Consider the following 20,176-nt stretch of genomic DNA (forward strand, 5'->3'; position numbering starts at 1 on the left):
GGAGGTTGCAGTGAGCCGAGATCACGCCACTGTCTTCCAGCCTGGGCAACAAGAGTGAAACTCCGTCTCGAAAAAGAAAGAAAAGAAAAGAAAGAAATATAATGAAATTAGAAATCTTTAAAAAAAAAAAAAAATCTATTAACTAATTCAAGCCCATATCACTTTTGAACTTCTGACCTCTTTTTTTTTTTTTTTTCCCCAGACAGTCTCGCTCTGTCACCCAGGCTGGAGGGCAGTGGTGCGATCTCGGCTCACTGCAACCTCCACCTTGTGGGTTCAAGCGATTCTCGTGCCTCAGCCTACTGAGTAACTGGGATTACAGGCATGCGCCACCTCGCTCAGCTAATTTTTGTATTTTTAGTAGAGACGGGGTCTCACCATTTTGGCCATGCTGGTCTCAAACTCCTGGGCTCAACTGATCCACCCACCTTGGCCTCCCAAAGTGTTGGGATTATAGGTATGAACCACTGTGCCTGACCTTGATACTAATATCAGAAAGAAATTTCTTTTGTGGGTTCTCCTAAAGAGAAAACTGATATAATCAACATTGTCTTAAAAAAAAAAAAAAAAAAAAAGAAAAATCCTTTCAGTAAATAAAGCAACAGGTTTCATTGAGTAGTTTCTTATTACATCTCTCAATATAGGCCAAATGGCATAACTCCAGAGTATGAGAGGAAGTCATTTTAAGTGTGGAAAAAATAGATTAAATTGTAAACTAGGAGGTGTAGCAGTGCATACTGATGGCAGGCTTGTGTCTTTGCTCTGTAAAGGAAGCATACAAATCAATGAAAAATATACCAACATCTCAGTAACGTATGAGCAAAAATGTGAAGTGATTTGTAAAAGGGGAGGTGCAGTTAATCAGTAAACATTAATTCAAATTAAAACAAGGTTACATTTTTTACCTACTTTTTTTTTTTTTTTTTTTTTTTTTTGAGACAGCTCTCACTCTCTTGCCCAGGCTGGAGTGCAGTGGCGCGATCTCGGCTCACTGCAACCTCCACCTCCCGAGTTCAAGCAATTCTCGTGCCTCAGCCTCCCAAGTAGCCGGGATTACAGGCGCCTGCCACCATGCCCAGCTAGTTTTTGTATTTTTAGTAAAGACAGGGTTTCACCGTGTTGGCCAGGCTGGTCTCGAACTCGTGGCCTCATGTAATCCACTCACCTCTGCCTCCCAAAGTGCTAGAGGCATTACAGGCGTGAGCCACCACGCCTGGCCTGCCTACTAATTAAGCCCAATTTTTGTGTGATCTATTTGTTTGAATACTAATAGTGTTGATGTGGTAAAATGTGGACTATCTACTGTAGGGTGGAGTCACCTATGGAAAGAGAATTTGGCATCATGCTCTCCTCCTGGCTGTGAACTTCTTGAAGACAGAGATCAAGACTGCGTTTTTCATCTTTTCTTCTTTATCTGAGCACAGTGCCAGGCAATATGTAAACATTCAGTGAACACCCAGTAAAAGCTGAATGAATTAAAGGAATTAATATTCATTCAGAGTAGCTGACTCAGTAATTCCACTTCTGAGAAAATGTCTTAAGGCAGCGATTCTAAATATGAATTCACAGAAAGAAGCAAGTTAAGAGTTGTTCTTTGTAAACATGAAAAATTAGAGACAACCTGAAAGTCCAAATCTAGAGGACTGGTTAAGTAAATTGTGGTGAATCTTTACGCCAGGATCTTATGCAGCCATTTTGTAAAGGAACACGAAGTTTGAATGACACAGAACTGTTACTACAGGGCTTGAAGGAAATCTGCCAAAATGATATTAGGGATGTGTTTAGGTAATGAGACACTGGATTTTTTTTTCTTTCTTTTTTAGACAGGGTCTCCCTCTGTCACCCATTCTGGAGTACAATGGTGTGATCACAGCTCACAGCAGCCTTGACCTCCTGGGCTGAAGCAATTCTCCCACCTCAGTCTCCTAAATGGCTGGGACCACAGGTGCACACCACCAAGCCCAGCTAATATTTTTGTAGTTTTTGTAAAGACAGGGTTTTGCCATGTTGCTCAGGCTGGTCTCAAACTCCTTGGGCTCAAGGAATCCATTCACCTCAGCCTCCCAAAGTGCTGGGATTACAAGCATGAGCCACTGTGTCCAGCCAGAACACTGGATTTTTCAATATTCCTTTAGTTTTTTCATTTTTTCAACTTTCTTTCGATAGCATTTGTTGCATTTATAGTGGAAAAATAAGTGTTTTTACTCTAGTAGGAGAAATGTATCATTACCCTTCATTCACTGGCAGAAACCCTCCCTGTAGATACCCCTTGTTACCCTTGCCCACTTCTCCTTTCCATTGTAATGACAGGTTATCAAGTTCTTAAAACTGAATTTTATTTATTTACCTATTTATTTATTGTTTAGAGACAGGGTCTCACACTGTCACCCAGGCTGGAGTGCAGTGGCACAATCATGGCTCACTACAGCCTTGAACTCCCAGGCTCAAGTGATCCTTGCATCTCAACCTCCCATAGCTGGGACCACAGGCATGCACCACCATGCCTGGCTTGGTAGGGACAGGGCCTCGCTATGTTGCCCAGGCTGGTCTCAAACTCTTGACCTCAAGCAGGCTTCCCACCTCAACCTGCCAAAGGACTGGGATTACAGGTGTGAGCCACCACACCCAGACTACTTTAGGGACTTTAATTGCAGTAAATCTGCATGGCAACCTGACATCTTTACCCTGCCTTCATCCTCTCCTGAAGCAGAGGAGAATCATGCCCAAGCTACCAGACATCTTCTCTCCTGACAGTCCACCTGACTAAGGAGGACTATAGTACCACACATCACCACCCCTAAAAGGCAACTGAATCAGAATACTGCGAACAGAAGCTGGGGAGAAGGAATGGGGGTAGTTTACTACTTAACCTCTGTTTCTCTATTTACATTCAGAGAGGTAGAATTCTTGGGGTCTGAATGAGAGTCTTCCAGTTCTATCCTTAATGGATTGGTTAACTGTTATGATAACTAATCCAAGGAACTTGGGAGAAAAGGCATGTGTTTGCTGCAGTCCTCCAATTTTCTTTGAGCTTCTGGAATTCACTTCATTATCCTCTGGATCAGAGAAATGCATTAAACTCTGCATTTACTTCCTGAGCTCCAGCTACTAATGAAATTGATTGGCTAGTGATGTGTGCCGAGGGTGCCTGTGAAGTTGTGGGGTAGAGAAGGATGTGTCACCAGTTGTGAACTTGGAGATCAGTATGTGTCTGTGTCCTTCCTAATTCACCCAACCTGCTGCTTCCTGACCTTGTCCTAATATGGAGCAGGTTGAGCCTGAATATCATCATAGCAGTAGATACTTTTATTCTTCCCTTTTACAGATGAAGAAACTGAAGCACAGAGATACTGGCGAGGCCTGGGTTTATTCTGACAGTCAGAAGTCAACTTTCTCAACCTCTGTTCTTTGTGGCCACCTTGAGATGGGCAGGTCGGGTGGGTAAAACCAGAGAGGTACTTAAGTTTTTGTGGGGGGAATGGGTTGATTTTAGCATCAAGGTTAATGAGTTCAAACACCAGGAGTCTTTTCTGGCAGCAACTTGTTATAAACAGTCGAGTTCTTTTCTGCACGTTGCCCTTGCATATATATACCAGGACTGTAGAGTAACTTAAAAGCCTCCTTCTTTACATTTAGATTTTAAGGTTCTTTGTTTGGGTGGCAATCGGTTCTTATTGCAGTTAACACTTGAAAACTAGATTTCTATACAAACCCCCAAATCAGCCACCCATCTCTTCTCTCCTGTTGCTGCGGGGAAAAGATGACTGTGATCATAAAGCGTCTCTCTCCTTGCCATGAGCTCTTGGAAGAAAAGGTATCACAAAGACCAGGTGTACTTGCCAAGCTTGTGAATTTGGGGGAAAGGATAAGTGGGGAGATTCCTGGGTTGCTGCTGTGTGTTTACTTCTTGAGATAGCTCCTCTCGCCGGGTGAAGTGCAAGCCAGTTTCATTTTTGTGCCTCTTCCCAAGCTCCTGTGGCTGCAAGCTTGCTACAGCTGCACCTTCTAGACTCTGAACACCCCTCCACACCTTTTCTTTTCTTTTTTTTCTTTTTTGGTAAAATAAAAAATATATATATATATACACACACAATAAGATGTGAAAATCTTGGTTGTACCACTCAATGAGTTTTGAAAAATGCATACTCTCAAGCATATAACCCATGCCTCTATCAGGATATAGACTACTCCATCAATCCGGAAGTTTTCTTATGCACCTTGTTAATTGTCGCCCTACTCAGATATAATCCCTGGTGTGATTTTTTTTATACCAAGGATTAGTTTTTCCCAGACCTTTTTAAAGAGACCTTGGAATTTGATTTTGTTGTTTTGAACAAAGCCTATTGGGTTTGGGGCCCATCTAACCTGGAGCTTTGCCCTGTTCACATATGGTGGCTCTAACTCCTTTAGTGTAAACAAATGTGAGGTAAATGCAGAAAAGGGCTGGACATTTATGCCCTTCCCTCAGACTCCCATTGTGAGCATCCTTTTCCAGCGTCAGTGTCTAGATGCTAAAGAGTGGTTTTACCTAACTTTTGTTTTTTAAGACACTAGGTAAGGGTATAGAGATGAATTAATCTTCCAACTTGACAACACAAGAATGTACTGTAAATTGAACCTGAACACCGGAGTATTCATTTCTCTCAATACCCATGTGCTTCCCCTTATAATTGCTTTTTTCGCTAGGTTAGCTGTGGCAGAACAACAATCATTCTTTGCCCAGATTATACCATGTCATTGTACCCTTGATAACTGCTAGGTATGTCCTCTGTCTGTAAAACTTGAGTTTCCCACTGCATGAGGAATAGCACACATTCCACAGAAATAGTGTAAGGTGTTACTCGTCATAAAGAAGCCTTTACTCTAGCAGAACTGATGAGAATACCTGCATAAATGTAAATGACATAAACCAACATCTGTGGAGTTCAAATCATTTGTAACAAAACTATACAAACTCCCAGGACTCTGGATTAGACGCTCAAACCGGAGAAATCATTATTAGAAAGAGGCATGATTGAGGTTTTATGGGAAGCTTTTAATGCTTAACACTATTGCTTCATTTCAGCTAAATGACTTCCTTAATGAACTACATTGCCACAGTGAGGCCCTTTGATTCCATACTAACTATTACTATTACTATTACTATTACTATTACTACTACTACTACTACTACTACTGGTTACCTTTTATTGATATTTTGCACCTAGGGCCTGTCAGTCCTTGTGCTATATGCTTTACATTCATTCTAATTGAATCCTGGTAACCCCATGTCATCACATGATGAGTCCTTATAAGGGGAAGGTAGGAGGGGAAGAGTGAGAGAAAGTGATGTGACAACAGAAGCAGAGAGAAGAGGAAAGTGGCAGATGCTACCTGCTGGCTTTGAAGATAGGACCACGAGCCAAGAAGTGCAGAGGCCATCTCTAGCAGCTGGATTATACTGTAGAAGTAATTATCACTTTTACAGATGAAGAAATTAGGGCTTTGAGAAGATGAAACTTGACTGAAACTGACAAGTCTGTGATTTGAATCTGTATCATTTCAGAATCCATTCTTCTTCCTACTCTACGTTACTTCCAGCTTTTCAGTTACTGAAAATGACTTCTTTCTTCCCATGAAGACTGTGAGGCTGTTTCTGTCAGAAGACAGCTGCTTCACCTTCTGCAGTGAAAGTCGCAGAACGTAGTGCTGCATCACAGTAGTCATGCTTGGGCTAAGGAAGGCGGGGTGCACAGTCTTAAACTCCAAACTGTGACTCCTTGATGTTTATTTAAGCTGGAAAGGACACAGTCATTCCCCTATCCATGGTGGGGAATTGGTTCCAGGACATCCCCCATTTCTGGATATAAAAATCTGCAGACGTTCAAGTCCCTGATAAGAAATGACATAGGATTTGCATATAACCTATGCACATCCTCCTGTGTATTTTAAATCATCTCTAGATTACTTATAATACCTAATACAATGTAAATGCTGTGTAAATAGTTATTATACTGTATTGGACCTTTTTATTTGTATCATTTTTGTTTTTTCCTATTTTTTCCTCCGAATATTTTTGATCTGAGATTGGTTGAACCCATAGATGTGGAACCCATGGATACCGAGGGCTGACTGTACTGGCAAAGCTTTGTGCTCTCTCTTTGGTACTCTTTTTCCCTGGACTAAGGCTCCCTCTTGTGGTAGAAGCATGTCTTCTCCAGGCACAGACTGAACACCTGCTTCTTTCCCAAGAGGTAAAAATCACCTAGTTTAGTGAGATGTGATGCACTGAGGTTGGCTCCCTAAGTGGCTTGTCATCTAAGGTTTTATCTTGTGAAGTGGGTTGAAGTTCAGTAGGGTTGGAACAAACAGAGAATTCTGTCCTGGAAAATTAATCGATTTTTGCCATATAAAATCTAAGAGAAGAGAAAAGGTTGTTATTCACCTGTATTTTAGTCAATTGGCAATCACACAGGCTCTTTGATTCCACTGTTCACCTCAGTGAAATATGAATTCTTTTGTACTTCCTTTCAATGTGAAATTGACCTGTGAATTTCAGAGTACTTATTTCCTATTGCTGTGACGTATCAGGAGAACAGTTTATTTTTAATGGTGATGGCATTTTTGTTGTCTTGCCAGTCTGCACAATGTTTTAGACACGGGATCTTTACTGTGTCTCTGCAGGGCTATCCTCAGTTGACAGAAGGCAGCTGTGGTAGACAGAATGATGGCCCCTCAAAGCTGCCCATGTCCCTGGAACCTCTGAATATGTTACCTTTGCAAATAGGATTAAGTTAAAGGTGTTTCATTGGGGAACGTATCCTGGTTTGCCCAGGTGGCCCCAATGTCATCACAGGGATCCTTAGAAGGGGAAGGTAGGAGGGAAGAGTGAGAAAAAGTGATGTGATAACAGAAGCAGAGAGAAGAGAGTGACAGAAGCTACATGCTGGCTTTGAGGATGGGACCACAAGCCAGGGAATGCAGAGGCCGTCCCTAGAAGCTAGAAAAGGCAAGGAAACAGATTTTTCCCCTAGAACTCCCAGAAGGAATGCAGTGCTGCTCACCCATTTTAGACTTCTGAAATCCACAACTGTAAGAGGATACATTTGTGTTGTTTTAAGCCATTAAGTTTATGCTACTTTGCAACAGCAGCAATAGGAAAGATTATACAAAATACTGTAACCAAGCAAATACCAAAACTTTATAATTGCCTATGGAACCTGTGTCTAGATCACCCTTTGTATCAGTCAAACTAGACTAGGTTATGCTTCAGTAACAAACAGCTTCTTCCATCTTAGCAAAAGCAAAGCTTTATTTCTTGCTCAGGCTATATGTCCATCTCAAGTTGGTGGGGGGCTCTGTGCCATGTCCTTATCCAGGGACCCAGGTTGACAGAGCCTCCACCATGTGGAACACAGCTGGTCACCATGGAGGGTCAAGGGAACATGAGAAATAGCACATTGGTCTTAAAGGCTTCCTCCCAGAGGTGACGCTTTTTTTTTCTTTTTTCCTTTTTTTTTTTTTTTTTTTTTTTGAGATGGCGTCTTCCTCTGTCGCCCAGATTGGAGTGCAGTGGCGCAGTCTCAGCTCACTGCAGCCTCTGCCTCTTGGGTTCAAGCTATTCTCCTGCCTCAGCCTCCCAAGTAGCTGAGATTACAGGTGCCGCCACCATGCCCAGCTAATTGTTTTGTTTTGTTTTTGAGACGGAGTCTCACTCTGTTGTCCAGGCTGGAGTGCAGTGGCATGATCTTGGCTCACCGCAACCTCCACCTCCCGGGTTCAAGCAATTCTCCTGCCTCAGCCTCCTGAATAGCTGGAATTACAGGCAAGCACCAGCACACCTGGCTAATTTTTGTATTTTTAGTAGAGACGGGGTTTCACCATGTTGGCCAGGCTGGTCTCGAACGCCTGATCTCGTGATCCACCCGCCTCAGCCTCCCAAAGTGCTGAGATTACAGGTATGAGCCACCATGCCCGGCATTTTTTTTCTATTTTTAGTGGAGATGGGGCTTTGCCCTGTTGGCCAGGCCGGTCTTGAACTCCTGACCTCAGGTGATCCACCCACCTCAGCCTCCCAAAGTGCTGGGATTACAGGTGTGAGCCACCACACGCCCAGCCTACATGTGACTTTTGCTTAGTTTATTGACTGTGGCAAGTTACAGGCCCATGCCTGATTGAAAAAGGGGTAGGGAAGGCCCATCCTACCATTCCATAAAAAGGAGAAAGATTATTGGTGAAGAACACTAATGACTACCAAACTCTTCTTCCTCAATAAGGATCTTCTTGGACACCATTGTAGGAGTTGATTGTAGGCTAAAGACTCAGGATTCTATATCTCAGTCTGACACTGGCGCTTATCAGTGTCAGTAGGCCATATATAAAATATATATTTTAAATCTTTACTAAATGCATGAAATACTTGCCAAATAAGGAGACGATCAATTTAAGGTGACTTATAGAGGGCATATCTTCTTATATGAAGGCAGCCAAACTGTTATCTTATATGACTGGTGCCAAACTCTTGCTATTATACTACAATAAACACCCTGTTTATACATGTATACTTAGTTAATTTTGTCAGCTGAAAGAGTAATTTGATCACAGGATCATTTATGCAGAGCCTTATGGTTTTAATTGGCTATTACAGTATGACCTTTTCATTTGCTTTCTTTGTGCCTTTGGTAAACAGATATTAAGGGGCTTTATTAATTGGATTGATTTCAGGATTCAGAGTTTTCCCAGATTTTAGTGATTTCTCAAATAGCCCTGATTCAGTAACATGATGACTATCTATAATGTGGGTTACAGAGGTGATCCTATGTTTTAACCTCTTTAAAAAGCTTGCTAAGAGTTCTTCAAAGTGAATAATTGTGATAAGCATATAGACTATGTTTTCACTTCCAGACATGTTTTATGTCCATCTGAGATATATAGAAATGGGAGAGAGGTGTTAGGGCAAGTGAAATTGTTACCCTTTTACAGATGACTGACTGCAGAACAAACAAGTGTTAGTGCCATCCTCTTCTGCATTTGACCACAGTGACCATGGTTGCACTAAAAAAGACAAGAGAGAAAAGAAAAAAGATCCTATGACTTGGCTAAGGCCATGTAAGTTTACTTTGATCACCTATACCAGAGTCCTCTTGCACACAGTTGAAACATACACCTCCCCTTTTCTTCTTCGAAAACCATGTGTTCTTCCTTCCCCTGCTGTGATCTCAGTGGATCTAGCTCAAATGTGTTTAAGAAAGGTTTGTGGAGCTAGTTCATGGTTTATTATTTCAAATTAGAAAGGAACAGGGAACATCATACATAATCTATACGTTTTTATAAGGAGAAACCTTTTTTTTTTTCCCTGGTGAGGAAAAATACGGATCATATAATTTTGCTCAAAAACAATGTAGAAACTCCTCAGTGGTTCAGACTGGAAGAACTATGGGAAATGTAGCTGTTACTTTGACAGGAATTTGCCATCATCCTGGGTCACCTCAGTATCCATGAGGACAAACCAGCTTCCATGCCAGGCTCCCAGATGCTTGACTGCCTGGACCACAGGACCCTTGCTTCCCCTGCACTTCAGCCACCCACTGGCATCATCACAATGGGCTGTGTTAGCAAACACTGTGCAGCGCCTGTGCAGTCTCGAACCCAGACATCGAACTTCCTGAGTCCGGATTGGCAACCCTCCAGTTGTCTCACTCTTCACTGGCACTGCTGCTGTTTTTGGTTCTCAAGACAGGATATTGTCTCTTTTACTGTGTTCCTATCAACCCTCTTCTGTCTTCACTTCTTTTCTCACCTCCTTACTCTCCACAGTGCATGAGGCATCCCTCCTCACTCCCTTCAGTCATGCTCATTAGACAGAACCCAACCGGAATCAGTGCAGCCATCCACCTTCTCCCCCACCTTGACCCACTGTGTGCTGGTGGAGAGAATCACACCGCCAGTTTGCTGCTTGAAGCTCGCAAGGCTACTGCTATTTCAGACACAGCCGAGGATCTCTCACCTCCTGCATTAGAGTGAGGATAAACCCTCTGAGAGGAACTCCTCAACTTCTAGGCTCCCACCTAAGATTCCATTCTGTCACACTAGTGTGTTAGATCCAGTTCTTACTGGCTTGAAAGAGTTTGTTAAATGTTCAGGAATTTTATGAGCCAGTTGTTAAACATGGTTATTACTCAAAATTAAATGAAGACTGGGTGCAGTGGCTCATGCCTGTAATCCCAACACTTTAGGAGGCTGAGGTGGGAGGATCGCTTGAGGCCAGAAGTTCTAGACCAGCCTGGGCAACGTAGTGAGACCTCATCTCTACTAAAAATAAAAAGTAGCCAGGTGTAGTGGCACACACCTGTATTCCCAGCACTCAGGAGGCTGAGGCAAAAGGATTGCTTGATCCCAAGAGTTTGAGTCTACAGTGAGCCATGATCACGCACGTCTCTGCACTCCAGCCTGGGTGACAGAGTGAGACTCTATCTCAAAAGCAAGACAAAACAAACACAAATGATATAAACTTGCAGTTAAATACATTATATTAAAAATAGTGGTAATAAATACTTAAAACATTCTAGTTCTTAAATTTTACTATTTGTCTAGCTTTCAGGGTTATTTATGTCTATCACAGGGCAACCAACTGTCTCTGTTTGGTCAGGACTGAGGGATTTCCTCAGTGCTAAAAAGTGATAGAGAAAATGTTATTAGTGCAGATTAAACTTAAAAGTGTGTGGCCAGGCACAGTGCCTCACACCTGTAATCCCAGCACTTTGGGAGGCCAAGGTGGGCAGAGCACAAGGTCAGGAGTTCAAGACCAGCCTGGCCAAAATGCTGAAACCCCGTCTCTGCTAAAAATACAAAAATTTGCCAGGTGTGGTGGCAGGCACCTGTAGTCCCAGCTACTCAGGAGGCTGAGGCAGAAGAATCCCTTGTGAATCCAGGAGGCGGAGGTTACAGTGAGCCGAGATTGTGCCACTGCACTCCAGCCTGGGCTACAGAGCAAGACTCCATCTCAAAAAAAAAAAAAAAAATGTGTTAGCTGGGTATGGTGGTGTACACTTGTAGTTCCAGCTACTTGGGAGGCTCAGGCGGGAAGATTGCTTGAGCCCGGGAGGCAGAGGCTGCAGTGAGCCAAGATGACACCACCACACTCCAACCTGGGCAACAGAGTGAGACCCTGTCTCAAAATAAATAAATAAAAATAAAAGTGTGCTGCGGGGCCAGGCGCAGGGGCTCATGCCTGTAATCCCACCACTTTGGGAGGATCACTTGAGCCCAGGAGTTCAAGATCAGCCTGGGCAACATAGGGAGATATCATCTTTACAAAAAATCAAAAAATTACCTGGGCGTGGTGGCACGCACACGTGGCCCCAGCTATTTGAGAGACTGAGGTGGGAGGATCTCTTGAGCCCAGGAAGTCAAGGCTGCGGTGAGCTGTGATCATGCCACTGCACTCCAGCCTGAGCAGCAGAGTGACTGGACAGCTTTCCAAGATTGAGACCTCCTCTTTTAACCATTCTCTGTGTGTGTGTGTGTGTGTGTGTGTGTGTGTGTGTGTGTGTGTGTGTGTGTAGTGAATTAGATAATGCATGTGAAGAGCTTAGTATAGTGCTTGGCAAAGTAAGGGCTTATTAGCTGTTGTTCTATTTATGGTCTGTAGCTGGTGACTTTCAGTTCTCTCTGCAAGCAGTAGGCCTGTATGTCTATCCAACCACCTGCTTATGTAGCATGTGGCCTTTGCTGTCCCACAGGTGGCTCCAACTCAGCTTGGACCAAACTGAACTCTTCTCCTCAGCTTCCATCCTCAAACCTGGTCCTTCTTTCACGTGTCTTATTATGGTGAATCCCCTCAGCTGCCCGGGTCCCCCAACCTCTCCCATCCAGCAGGTCACCCAGGCCTGCTCATTCTCCTGCCTTGGCAGCTCTTTTCCGTGTCCATTTCTCCCCATTCCCCACCGCCGCTGCCTTCATTCTGACCATCGGTATCTGTCTCCAGGACTGCTACAGCAGGCTTCTGGCTGAGACCCACGCCTTGAGGATTGCCACCCCCAATTCATTGCCTATACACTAGCGAGAGGGATCTGTCAATAATACGAACCTGGGCCTGTGCTGATCCAGTTGGAACCCCTAGTGGCTTCCAGGATGCTCCTTATCTTCCTTGAAGTCCTCATGCTGTGGCTTCATCTCCTCCTTTCGTGGGCTCTGCCCCCACCCTCTAGATTCCTTCCCATACCCCATCTTTAGCTCAGAGGCCTTTGCCTATGCTGCTTGTTCTGCATAGAATATCCTTCCCTCCCCTACCTCACCCAACCCCATCCCCTTCACCTAGCAGCTCCCATCTACACTCAGCCAAGGTGATTCTAAGTTCTAGGAAGCAGGCCGGATACGGTGGCTCATGCCTGTAGTCCCACCACTTTGGGAGGCTGAGGCGGGTGGATCACCTGAAATCAGGAGTTTAAGACCAGCCTGACCAACATGGTTAAGCCCTATCTCTACTAAAAATACAAAATTAACCGGGTGGGCCGGGCGCGGTGGCTCAAGCCTGTAATCCCAGCACTTTGGGAGGCCGAGACGGGCGGATCACGAGGTCAGGAGATCGAGACCATCCTGGTTAACACGGTGAAACCCCGTCTCTACTAAAAAATACAAAAAATTAGCCGGGCGCGGTGGCGGGCGCCTGTAGTCCCAGCTACTCAGGAGGCTGAGGCAGGAGAATGGTGTGAACCCGGGAGGCAGAGCTTGCAGTGAGCTGAGATCCGGCCACTGCACTCCAGCCCGGGCGACAGAGCAAGACTCTGTCTCAAAAAAAAAAAAAACAAAAAACAAAAAAAATTAACCGGGCGTGGTGGCGTGCCTGTAACCCCAGCTACTCAGAAGGGTGAGGCAGGAGAATCACTTGAACCCGGGAGGTGGAGCTTGCAGTGAGCCGAGATCGCACCATTGCACTCCAGCCTGGGCGACAGAGTGAGACTCTGCCTCAAAAAAAAAAAAAAGTTCTAGGAAGCAGTCTCTGGCTTCAGTCCCCATCCTCCTCGGGTTGGGCTAAGTGCCCCTCCCTTGTGCCCTGGCACTCAGGACTTCCCCTAAGTAAGCACACCTGGCACTCATGGCACTGCACTGGCTCCCTGGCGCCCACCCGAGACCGAGTTCTCAGAGGACAGAGGGCGTGTTGTACTTGTGCCGGCCTTCCTAGCACCTGGAAGCATGACGGGTTCCCAGTGGATGTTTGGGAAGTTAAATTATTGTAGGGGTGGTGCTAGAGTACTTACGTTGCCGCTAGACCTACTGGGGGTGAGCAATGAGGGAGTGAAGCGAACAGCGTGTGGACTTGCTGGACTTCTTACCCGTTTGTCTTGTCATCCTCATCCTCACAGCCAGATGAAAACTCGCTGGATTTTTCCTCCTGTATGCTACGGCCTGGGATTAAAAATGCTCAGGAACTTGCCTGTGGAGTGTGCCTCTTGAACGTGGACTCGAGGAGCCGGGTAAGCCACGCAGCCTCGTTGCAGGTGGCAGAGGGCTTCCCTAACGTGACTCGGGACGACCTCATCTGGCCCACTTTACTGCGAAGTTTGTGACCAGAGGTGGGGATTTTCTCAAGTCCTAAAAGCTGATGATAGGAGCAGACACATCCCCTCGTGAGGGCAGCGGGGGAGCTGTGGAGGGAGTGGACGCGGCTCTCATGCCTGCAGCACCCTGTACGTAGTGGGGTGGTCAGGAGGAAAGGGTGAACCTGTAAGGATGTGTTCGGAGGCAAGAGGCCCTGTTCTGGGAATGTTGTTGACCTGTGGTTTCAACGTTATTTCAGAAAGAAGAGAAGCCTGCAGAAGAACATCCTAAAAAAGTATGAACCAGTTACACCTTATCTTAGCGTCTCCATTTTAATTTTGAGTGTGGAGGGCAAATTGGATGATTCCATCCATTGCATCCTGAACTGTTCCAGTCATGAATCCTTCACTGAGTCAGTCTGGTTCCCATAATGTTTGATTGAGTCTACTAATGTGTCTGTGTGGCTCCACTTCTGTCTTATTTGCATGCTTGTTTCTCATAATTGGCTTCTGGTGTTGCAGTTATTTTTCTCTGTGATGAATGGGGTGACAGAACGAGCAACTTCTGGAAGCCTGGAAGGTGTAGTGACACACAGAAGGAGATCAAAGAGCTTATCAGGATGTAGCCATTTAGCCATATTTTAACAGACAAGCCACAAGTTGGGTTTCAGAGTTTTGTTTATATGCAGTGCATTAGAACACTAACCCCAGGACGCGGCTGAGGTTTGGACTACTGTTCCATGGCTGGCTGTAGCTTACCGATAAGCCTACTCATCTGGAAATAATTCTTATGTGTTTAATGCCCATTCATTTCAAGGCGTTTTTTTTTTTTTTTAACTCTATACCTGTTTGGACTTTTTGATAATGTAGATTCAGTTATTCGCTCCCAATGCCATTCGACCCTAAGAGTTGTTAACTGCCGTTCTCTGACTCTCTCATTCTCGAACTCTTGTAATTTTTTGTCATGATAGGCTTGTGGTCAGCTGCAGAAGTGTAAAGGATTGCATGCCGCAGTCATGCCAGCCTTAGGAGGAGGGCTTCCTTCAGCACAGTGAGGGATCCAAGCTATCCACAGCCCTCGGCTACTTTAGTTCCCCTTATGATTCCCCCGCTCCGCCCCATAACCTCTGTCTGCCTTTTCCATGGAAGATTTGGCCGCCTTTTCCCGAAACTAGGTTTAGTGGTAACAATTTTATAGCTTTAATTAGCAGTAAAAAAACCTTCTCTCTTAAATTCCTGTAGCTACCCACTCAGCTTTTGTGTGTGCCATTTTGGCCTCAGCCTCTGTGACCTGGAGAGATGTACATGTTGGTTTCTGAAAAGCTCTGAGATGCAGAAAAAGCCTGACTTGTCCCACATCTCTGTTTATTTCTGGCAGGCATTCAACTCAGAAACAGACAGTTTCAAGCTGGCCTACGGAGGGCACCAGTATCACGCCAGCTGTGCCAACTTCTGGATCAACTGTGTCGAACCAAAGCCTCCTGGCCTTGTCCTGCCTGACCTGCTCTGAACAATTCCTCTGTGAAGCACTGACTCTTTTTTTTTCTGTGACACCCCACGGGGTGACAGGGACCAATCAGTAGAATGCGAGTGCTGCACAGTTCACTTCCCTGAATTGATATGAAGAACACCGCAAGCGACGGGGCCCCCGTCACCCCCACGGCCAGTCTGCGGGGCTTCAGGTAAAATCGTCCCACTCAAGCGGCACGTGGCGCCAGAAGCTTGCTCACTTCTCTCTACTTTTCTTAAGGTTTTCTAAAATACAGACCACAGCTTTCTGGATCTAAGGAAGAACTTGCTGCTGCAGTATTGAAACTGTGAAGAACTGACATTTTTGAAGAAAAATAAACTACTGTTGCGGGACTAGAATGGGCAGCTGCTTGGAGCCAGTGCTTGTTTTTACCCAGAACACTTACTGTCCTGTGAAGTAGAGTGCATTTATTTGCATTTAGTTTGTTAATGTCTGAAATGAATAAAAAGAGGAAATTACGATTAAACTGATGTTCTGCTTTTATGGAGAAGATTCTGCCCGTCTGCCCTGGACAGTAGCAGGGAGGTGAGGGCAGATTTTACCCACTTGGCTGTCACAACTGAACCAGTTCTCTACTCCTTCCCTTCATTGCTGTCAACGCTCAAGACTTTTTTCCAAAACATGCCTGCAGTCCTGAAGAATGGCACTGTGCAGTCCTGAAGAATGGCACTGTGCAGTCCTGAAGAATGCTCATTTTCACACAGGCCCAAATCCTGTGTATCAGGATAATATCCTTCCCTGCAGGAGCCTTCACTGCAAACCTGTTTTGCCGCATGCAAAGACTGTGACCATGGAGTTTTCTCAGACAAGATTTGTAAAGGCAGTGGAATGAAATCTCTTGGCAGTGGCCGCTCTCCAAATTTCCAAAGATGACTACATAGGGACCAACACTGCCTGACTCTGCAGTATCTGTGAGAAAAACCTGAAAATTAATTCAGGGTGAAAATGTGGAGTTCTTGGCCTAGTGTAAAGTATCAAGATGTATATTTATGGGATAGATACATGACTTAGAAGAAAATTGTCCAGAAATAGTACTGAGTTTTAGATGGAAAAGACTCGTGCTTCCTGGAGTAGGGAATTTTCTTTGCCATTTAATCTGAATGCATAAAATTAGGGAGAAAACTCAAGTGCTAAGAGCTGTTATTCCTAGGAAGAACGTACCAATCTAGGGCACACGTCTCTCTGAATTGTTGATTATGCGCGTTATGAAGAGATTTTTCAATCTCATGTGCTTTACTTTGTGCGGTTTAGGCCCTCTGACCTAGACTTTTATTTTTAAACCGACAAAGTTGGTCTTGTCTATAATTGCTGCTTTTACATAATTTATTTTCCCTTCTCAGAACAAATTCTATCTTGGTCCGTCTTATAGCTTTTCCATGTTCTCCAAGAAAGGTGTGGAACATTTTCATTAAACAGCTGTTGCTGAGGCTCCTGCTTGACCTTCTGCACGCCCGAATGCAGAGAGGGGCACCGAGGAGAGAAAGGCTTTTCTCACTCGCTCCCGATGATACCGTCTCTGGCCGTTCCTGACTGAGACAGCTCACTCTGAATTGGTACCTTTGGAGCTTTTGCCCACCACAAGGCTAATGGGGTGTTTCTAACAACACAGGAGGGACAGCTTGTGGCAGGCTTTTCCTGAGGCCTCGGTGCTTTCATCCTGGGCAGCACCAGGTCCACATGGAGCTGGAATGCAAGCAGGCTTCTAATTGGTCTTAAAAATTTCTTTCTTTTTTTTGTTTTTTGAGATGGAGTTTCACTCTTGTTACCCAGGCTGGAGTGCAATAGCACAATCTCAGCTCACTGCAACCTCTGCCTCCCGAGTTCAAGCAATTCTCCTGCCTCAGCCCCACGAGTAGCTGGGATTACAGACATACGCCACCACGCCCGGCTAATTTTGTATTTTTAGTAGAGACAGGGTTTCTCCATGTTGGTCACGCTCGAACTCCCAACCTCAGGTGATCCGCCTGCCTCAGCCTCCCAAAGTACTGGGATTACATGCATGAGCCACCGCGCCTGGCCTAAATTTCATAACAGAACCATGACAGCAGAATCTACCTTTGCAATAAGAATGTTTCCCAGGAGTTAGAGACCAGCCCTGGGCAAGATGGCAAGACCCCAGCTAATTATACAAAAAATAATTAGCCAGGCATGGTGGAGTGCATCTGTGGACATTTGTGGTCCCAGCTACTAGGGAGGCTGAGGCAGGAGGATCACGTGAGTCCAGGAGTCTGACAGTGACTGTTAAAAATTTCTTTCTTTTTTACAACAGCCTAGGTGATAAGAGAGAGACTGTGTCTCTTAAAAAAAAAAAAATAGTAAGTTTCCCAATTTGAAATGTTGCTGAGACATTTTTTTTGAAATGCTGTGTAGATGCCTATCATGTCACAGTGGCCCAGTATCGACATTTTAAAAAGTAAGCTTGTTAGCTGGGCTGGTTTCTGTTCCTGAGAAATTCCAGAATGCCTCAGATACAATTCCTTAGTATAATTCCCACTTTCCTTTCCAAGAGCGATAGGCTTAGTCACTCCGTGGGAGGTGCCACAGGAAAATTCAGCAGACATCAACAGAAAAGCCTTTGCTATGAAAAGTATTCACTACCTTTCATATCTCTTGAATACTTGAAATGTTTAATTAGATGCCACCAATAGGGATCCAAGGAGTGTGGGACACCATTGCGCTGCTTTTCTTTATAAACATTTATTATAATGACTCAACACTGCATTCAGCTTCACCTCAGCTCTTCCTGTTAGCCAGGAGCCCCGTGTCCTTGGAAACCGTAACCAAGGTTACTTATTTCCATACTGTGTATTGTGTCAGCCCGCTTCACCCCACTGCTTGAATGGCGATTAATAGCACTTTTCTTTTTTTGGTGGGATGTTTTGCCTTTAAAATTTTTATGGCTTAGTGTGTAATTTCATTTTTGTCTGGACATGCTTGAGATAGAAGAGGTACTGGATGTATTAGGATATTTTCCATGCTTTATTTTTCCTGTGGCTACTAGTTAGCATTTCATAGGGGTTGTGAATTTTTGATTATTTGAATATTTTGTGTCCATACACATATTTGAAGGGTTTTGGGGGTCTTATTTGTTTAAAGGTGTCTTCTGTTTGCCTGTTTAATGTGTACTTCAGCTTTGCAAAGATTATAGGGCTGTATGTTACAGAAATAGGAGATGCTGGCCCTGTACTGGGGACCACTACAAAAATTCCCCTGAACACCTTTGAGGTCAAATGCCTGCCTTTGTGAACAGTTCATAAACTGACATTTTCAGACATCTGCCATTCAGAAGGGAGCACTGTAGCCTGCTGTAGACCATTCCAGCAAATGTCAGAATGCAGGGCAAGATGTGTGTCGACTGTGTTTTTTAAGTTTAAATTACTTATTTCTTCAGGTGAGTGTGCACCAAATAACAATACTGAAAGGCCCGCCCCTTGCAAGGCCGAGGAAATAAAGCTTAAGTGAAACAGCTCTTGGGGGGAAAAATGCCACTTTACGAATACTTTTCTAACAAAATAGCATTATAATGAAGTTTTTACTTAATTCCATTATTTATATGTTGATGTGAATATAAGTGGTTAAAAAAGTGTTCTTGTGGGACATCTCATTACTTTGTAGCTGTGGCGTTATTAACCAGTGAATGCTGTGGTCCGTAGCAAAATGCGTTGTCTTCTGTGTGATATGGAATTCAGGCCTGTAATTTTAAAAGATGGTGTGGTTTTTCCCTTGTTCGTATTTTAATAAACAACTGCTCTAATTGATATGTTTAGATATTATAAAGCTTTACCTTTAAAATATTTTCAGGGTCTGTTCTGAAATCACCCACTGTTAAACTTCCCTCACCAAAATACAAGTGTAGAAGAATGTCAGGCTACTAGACCTTTTCTTGGTCTTGTCTTTGTTGGGTTGATTTCACGTAGATGCAAGTCACGAGGATGAACAGGGGCCCACGCACTTAAGATTACAAAGGTGTTCAGCTTCCTGTGTGCGAAGAACTCTTAGTCACAGCCCCGCAGTGCTGCTTGCCAGGAATTCTACAGGTGATTTTCATTAATTACGAAGAACATCGGTCACCAGGTGTCTTCTCGCCCTAGGACAATGGTTATTTGGGGGCTCTTATTCAGAAACTCCCAGACTCAAAGCTCAGCCTCATACTAAAGCAGCCAGAGCCTCCCTGGATTATTTGTTTTTTTGTTTGTTTGTTTTTGATCTTACAGCATTTGTTGGTTCCTCTGATTTCTCATAGAAACTATTTTTTTCCTTTTAATTTTTCTAGAGAATAATGATGCATGTTTATAACAGTGGGCAGCCAGGGGTATAAAGCAATAAAAGGTAGAACTTAGATGGAAAAAAACCATTGCCACAAACCAGGTAAAATGTTTCGTGGATATTTGTCTAAGTATTTAGCTACTGGCCTATGTATGGCTTCCTGCCAAAATGGACCCAAAAAATCTAGAAAACGATTCCTCTGGTGCGCAAGCTACAACATCCCTGACAAATGAGGCCAAAGAGCAGGGCTGTGACCGGTTCCCATCGCCCGGGCAGACTCCCAGGAGGCCCTCCATCCAGAAGGCAGGCACGCCCTAGGACAGTGGTTATTTGGGGGCATGTGGAAAGCTTTCGCCCAGTTGTGTCCCAGGAGTAGGACAGAGGCGAGCTCATTCACCTTCTACCGTGTACCTGATGAGCGGTGCCGCCCATTTTATCAGGAGCAGTGACCTGGGTGACATTTCCAAAGTTAAAGGCAGCCATTTTTTGTTATTTGCTTATCGCTTATACTGAGGTTTGGTTTAGGGCATTTTTGTAGGTAGTAATAGTTGAGCAGAGGCACCTTTTATTGAAAACCAGTTTCTCTGATGGAGGACATGTTGCTTTGGGGTGCTCCACTAACCAAGAGGAAACCAAAACCAGCACCCCTGATCAGAGCGTGCACTCTTATCTCCCACCGCCCAGCACTGGGGACAGTGTGTCTGCCACCCACCAGGATGTGAAGCGCCGATGGGACTCTGCTGGGATGTGTATTTTAAGTGGTGTTCACAACTGTCATAAGAGCCATATTTTAGCAGTTACTGGAGAGCACCTTTTTTTCCATCATCGACACACACACATATCCTGAAATTATTAGTAAAAA

The 20,176-nt window shown here is 44.4% G+C and overlaps 1 protein-coding gene across 14 annotated transcripts in view; it reads left to right on the top strand.

The window, feature by feature from the left end:
* LOC105476893 (synergin gamma) overlaps positions 1-18,806 on the top strand; it is a 95,119-nt gene extending 76,313 nt beyond the window's left edge. For 9 of the 14 annotated variants that reach the window (XM_011733201.2, XM_011733205.2, XM_011733206.2 and 6 more), the window contains 3 exons: positions 13,344-13,454; positions 13,778-13,813; positions 14,896-15,514. In XM_011733201.2, coding sequence (XP_011731503.1) covers positions 13,344-13,454; positions 13,778-13,813; positions 14,896-15,027 — 279 coding nt within the window. In that variant the 3' untranslated portion in view covers positions 15,028-15,514. Of the gene's footprint in view, positions 1-13,343; positions 13,455-13,777; positions 13,814-14,895 lie in introns of all 14 variants that reach the window. The other 5 variants (XM_011733203.2, XM_011733213.3, XM_011733214.3 and 2 more) reach the window with 3 other exon arrangements.
* Positions 18,807-20,176: the final 1,370 nt, after the last annotated feature.

This window comes from Macaca nemestrina, chromosome 17 (genome assembly GCF_043159975.1).
Source record: "Macaca nemestrina isolate mMacNem1 chromosome 17, mMacNem.hap1, whole genome shotgun sequence".
Taxonomy (NCBI): Eukaryota; Metazoa; Chordata; class Mammalia; order Primates; family Cercopithecidae; genus Macaca; species Macaca nemestrina.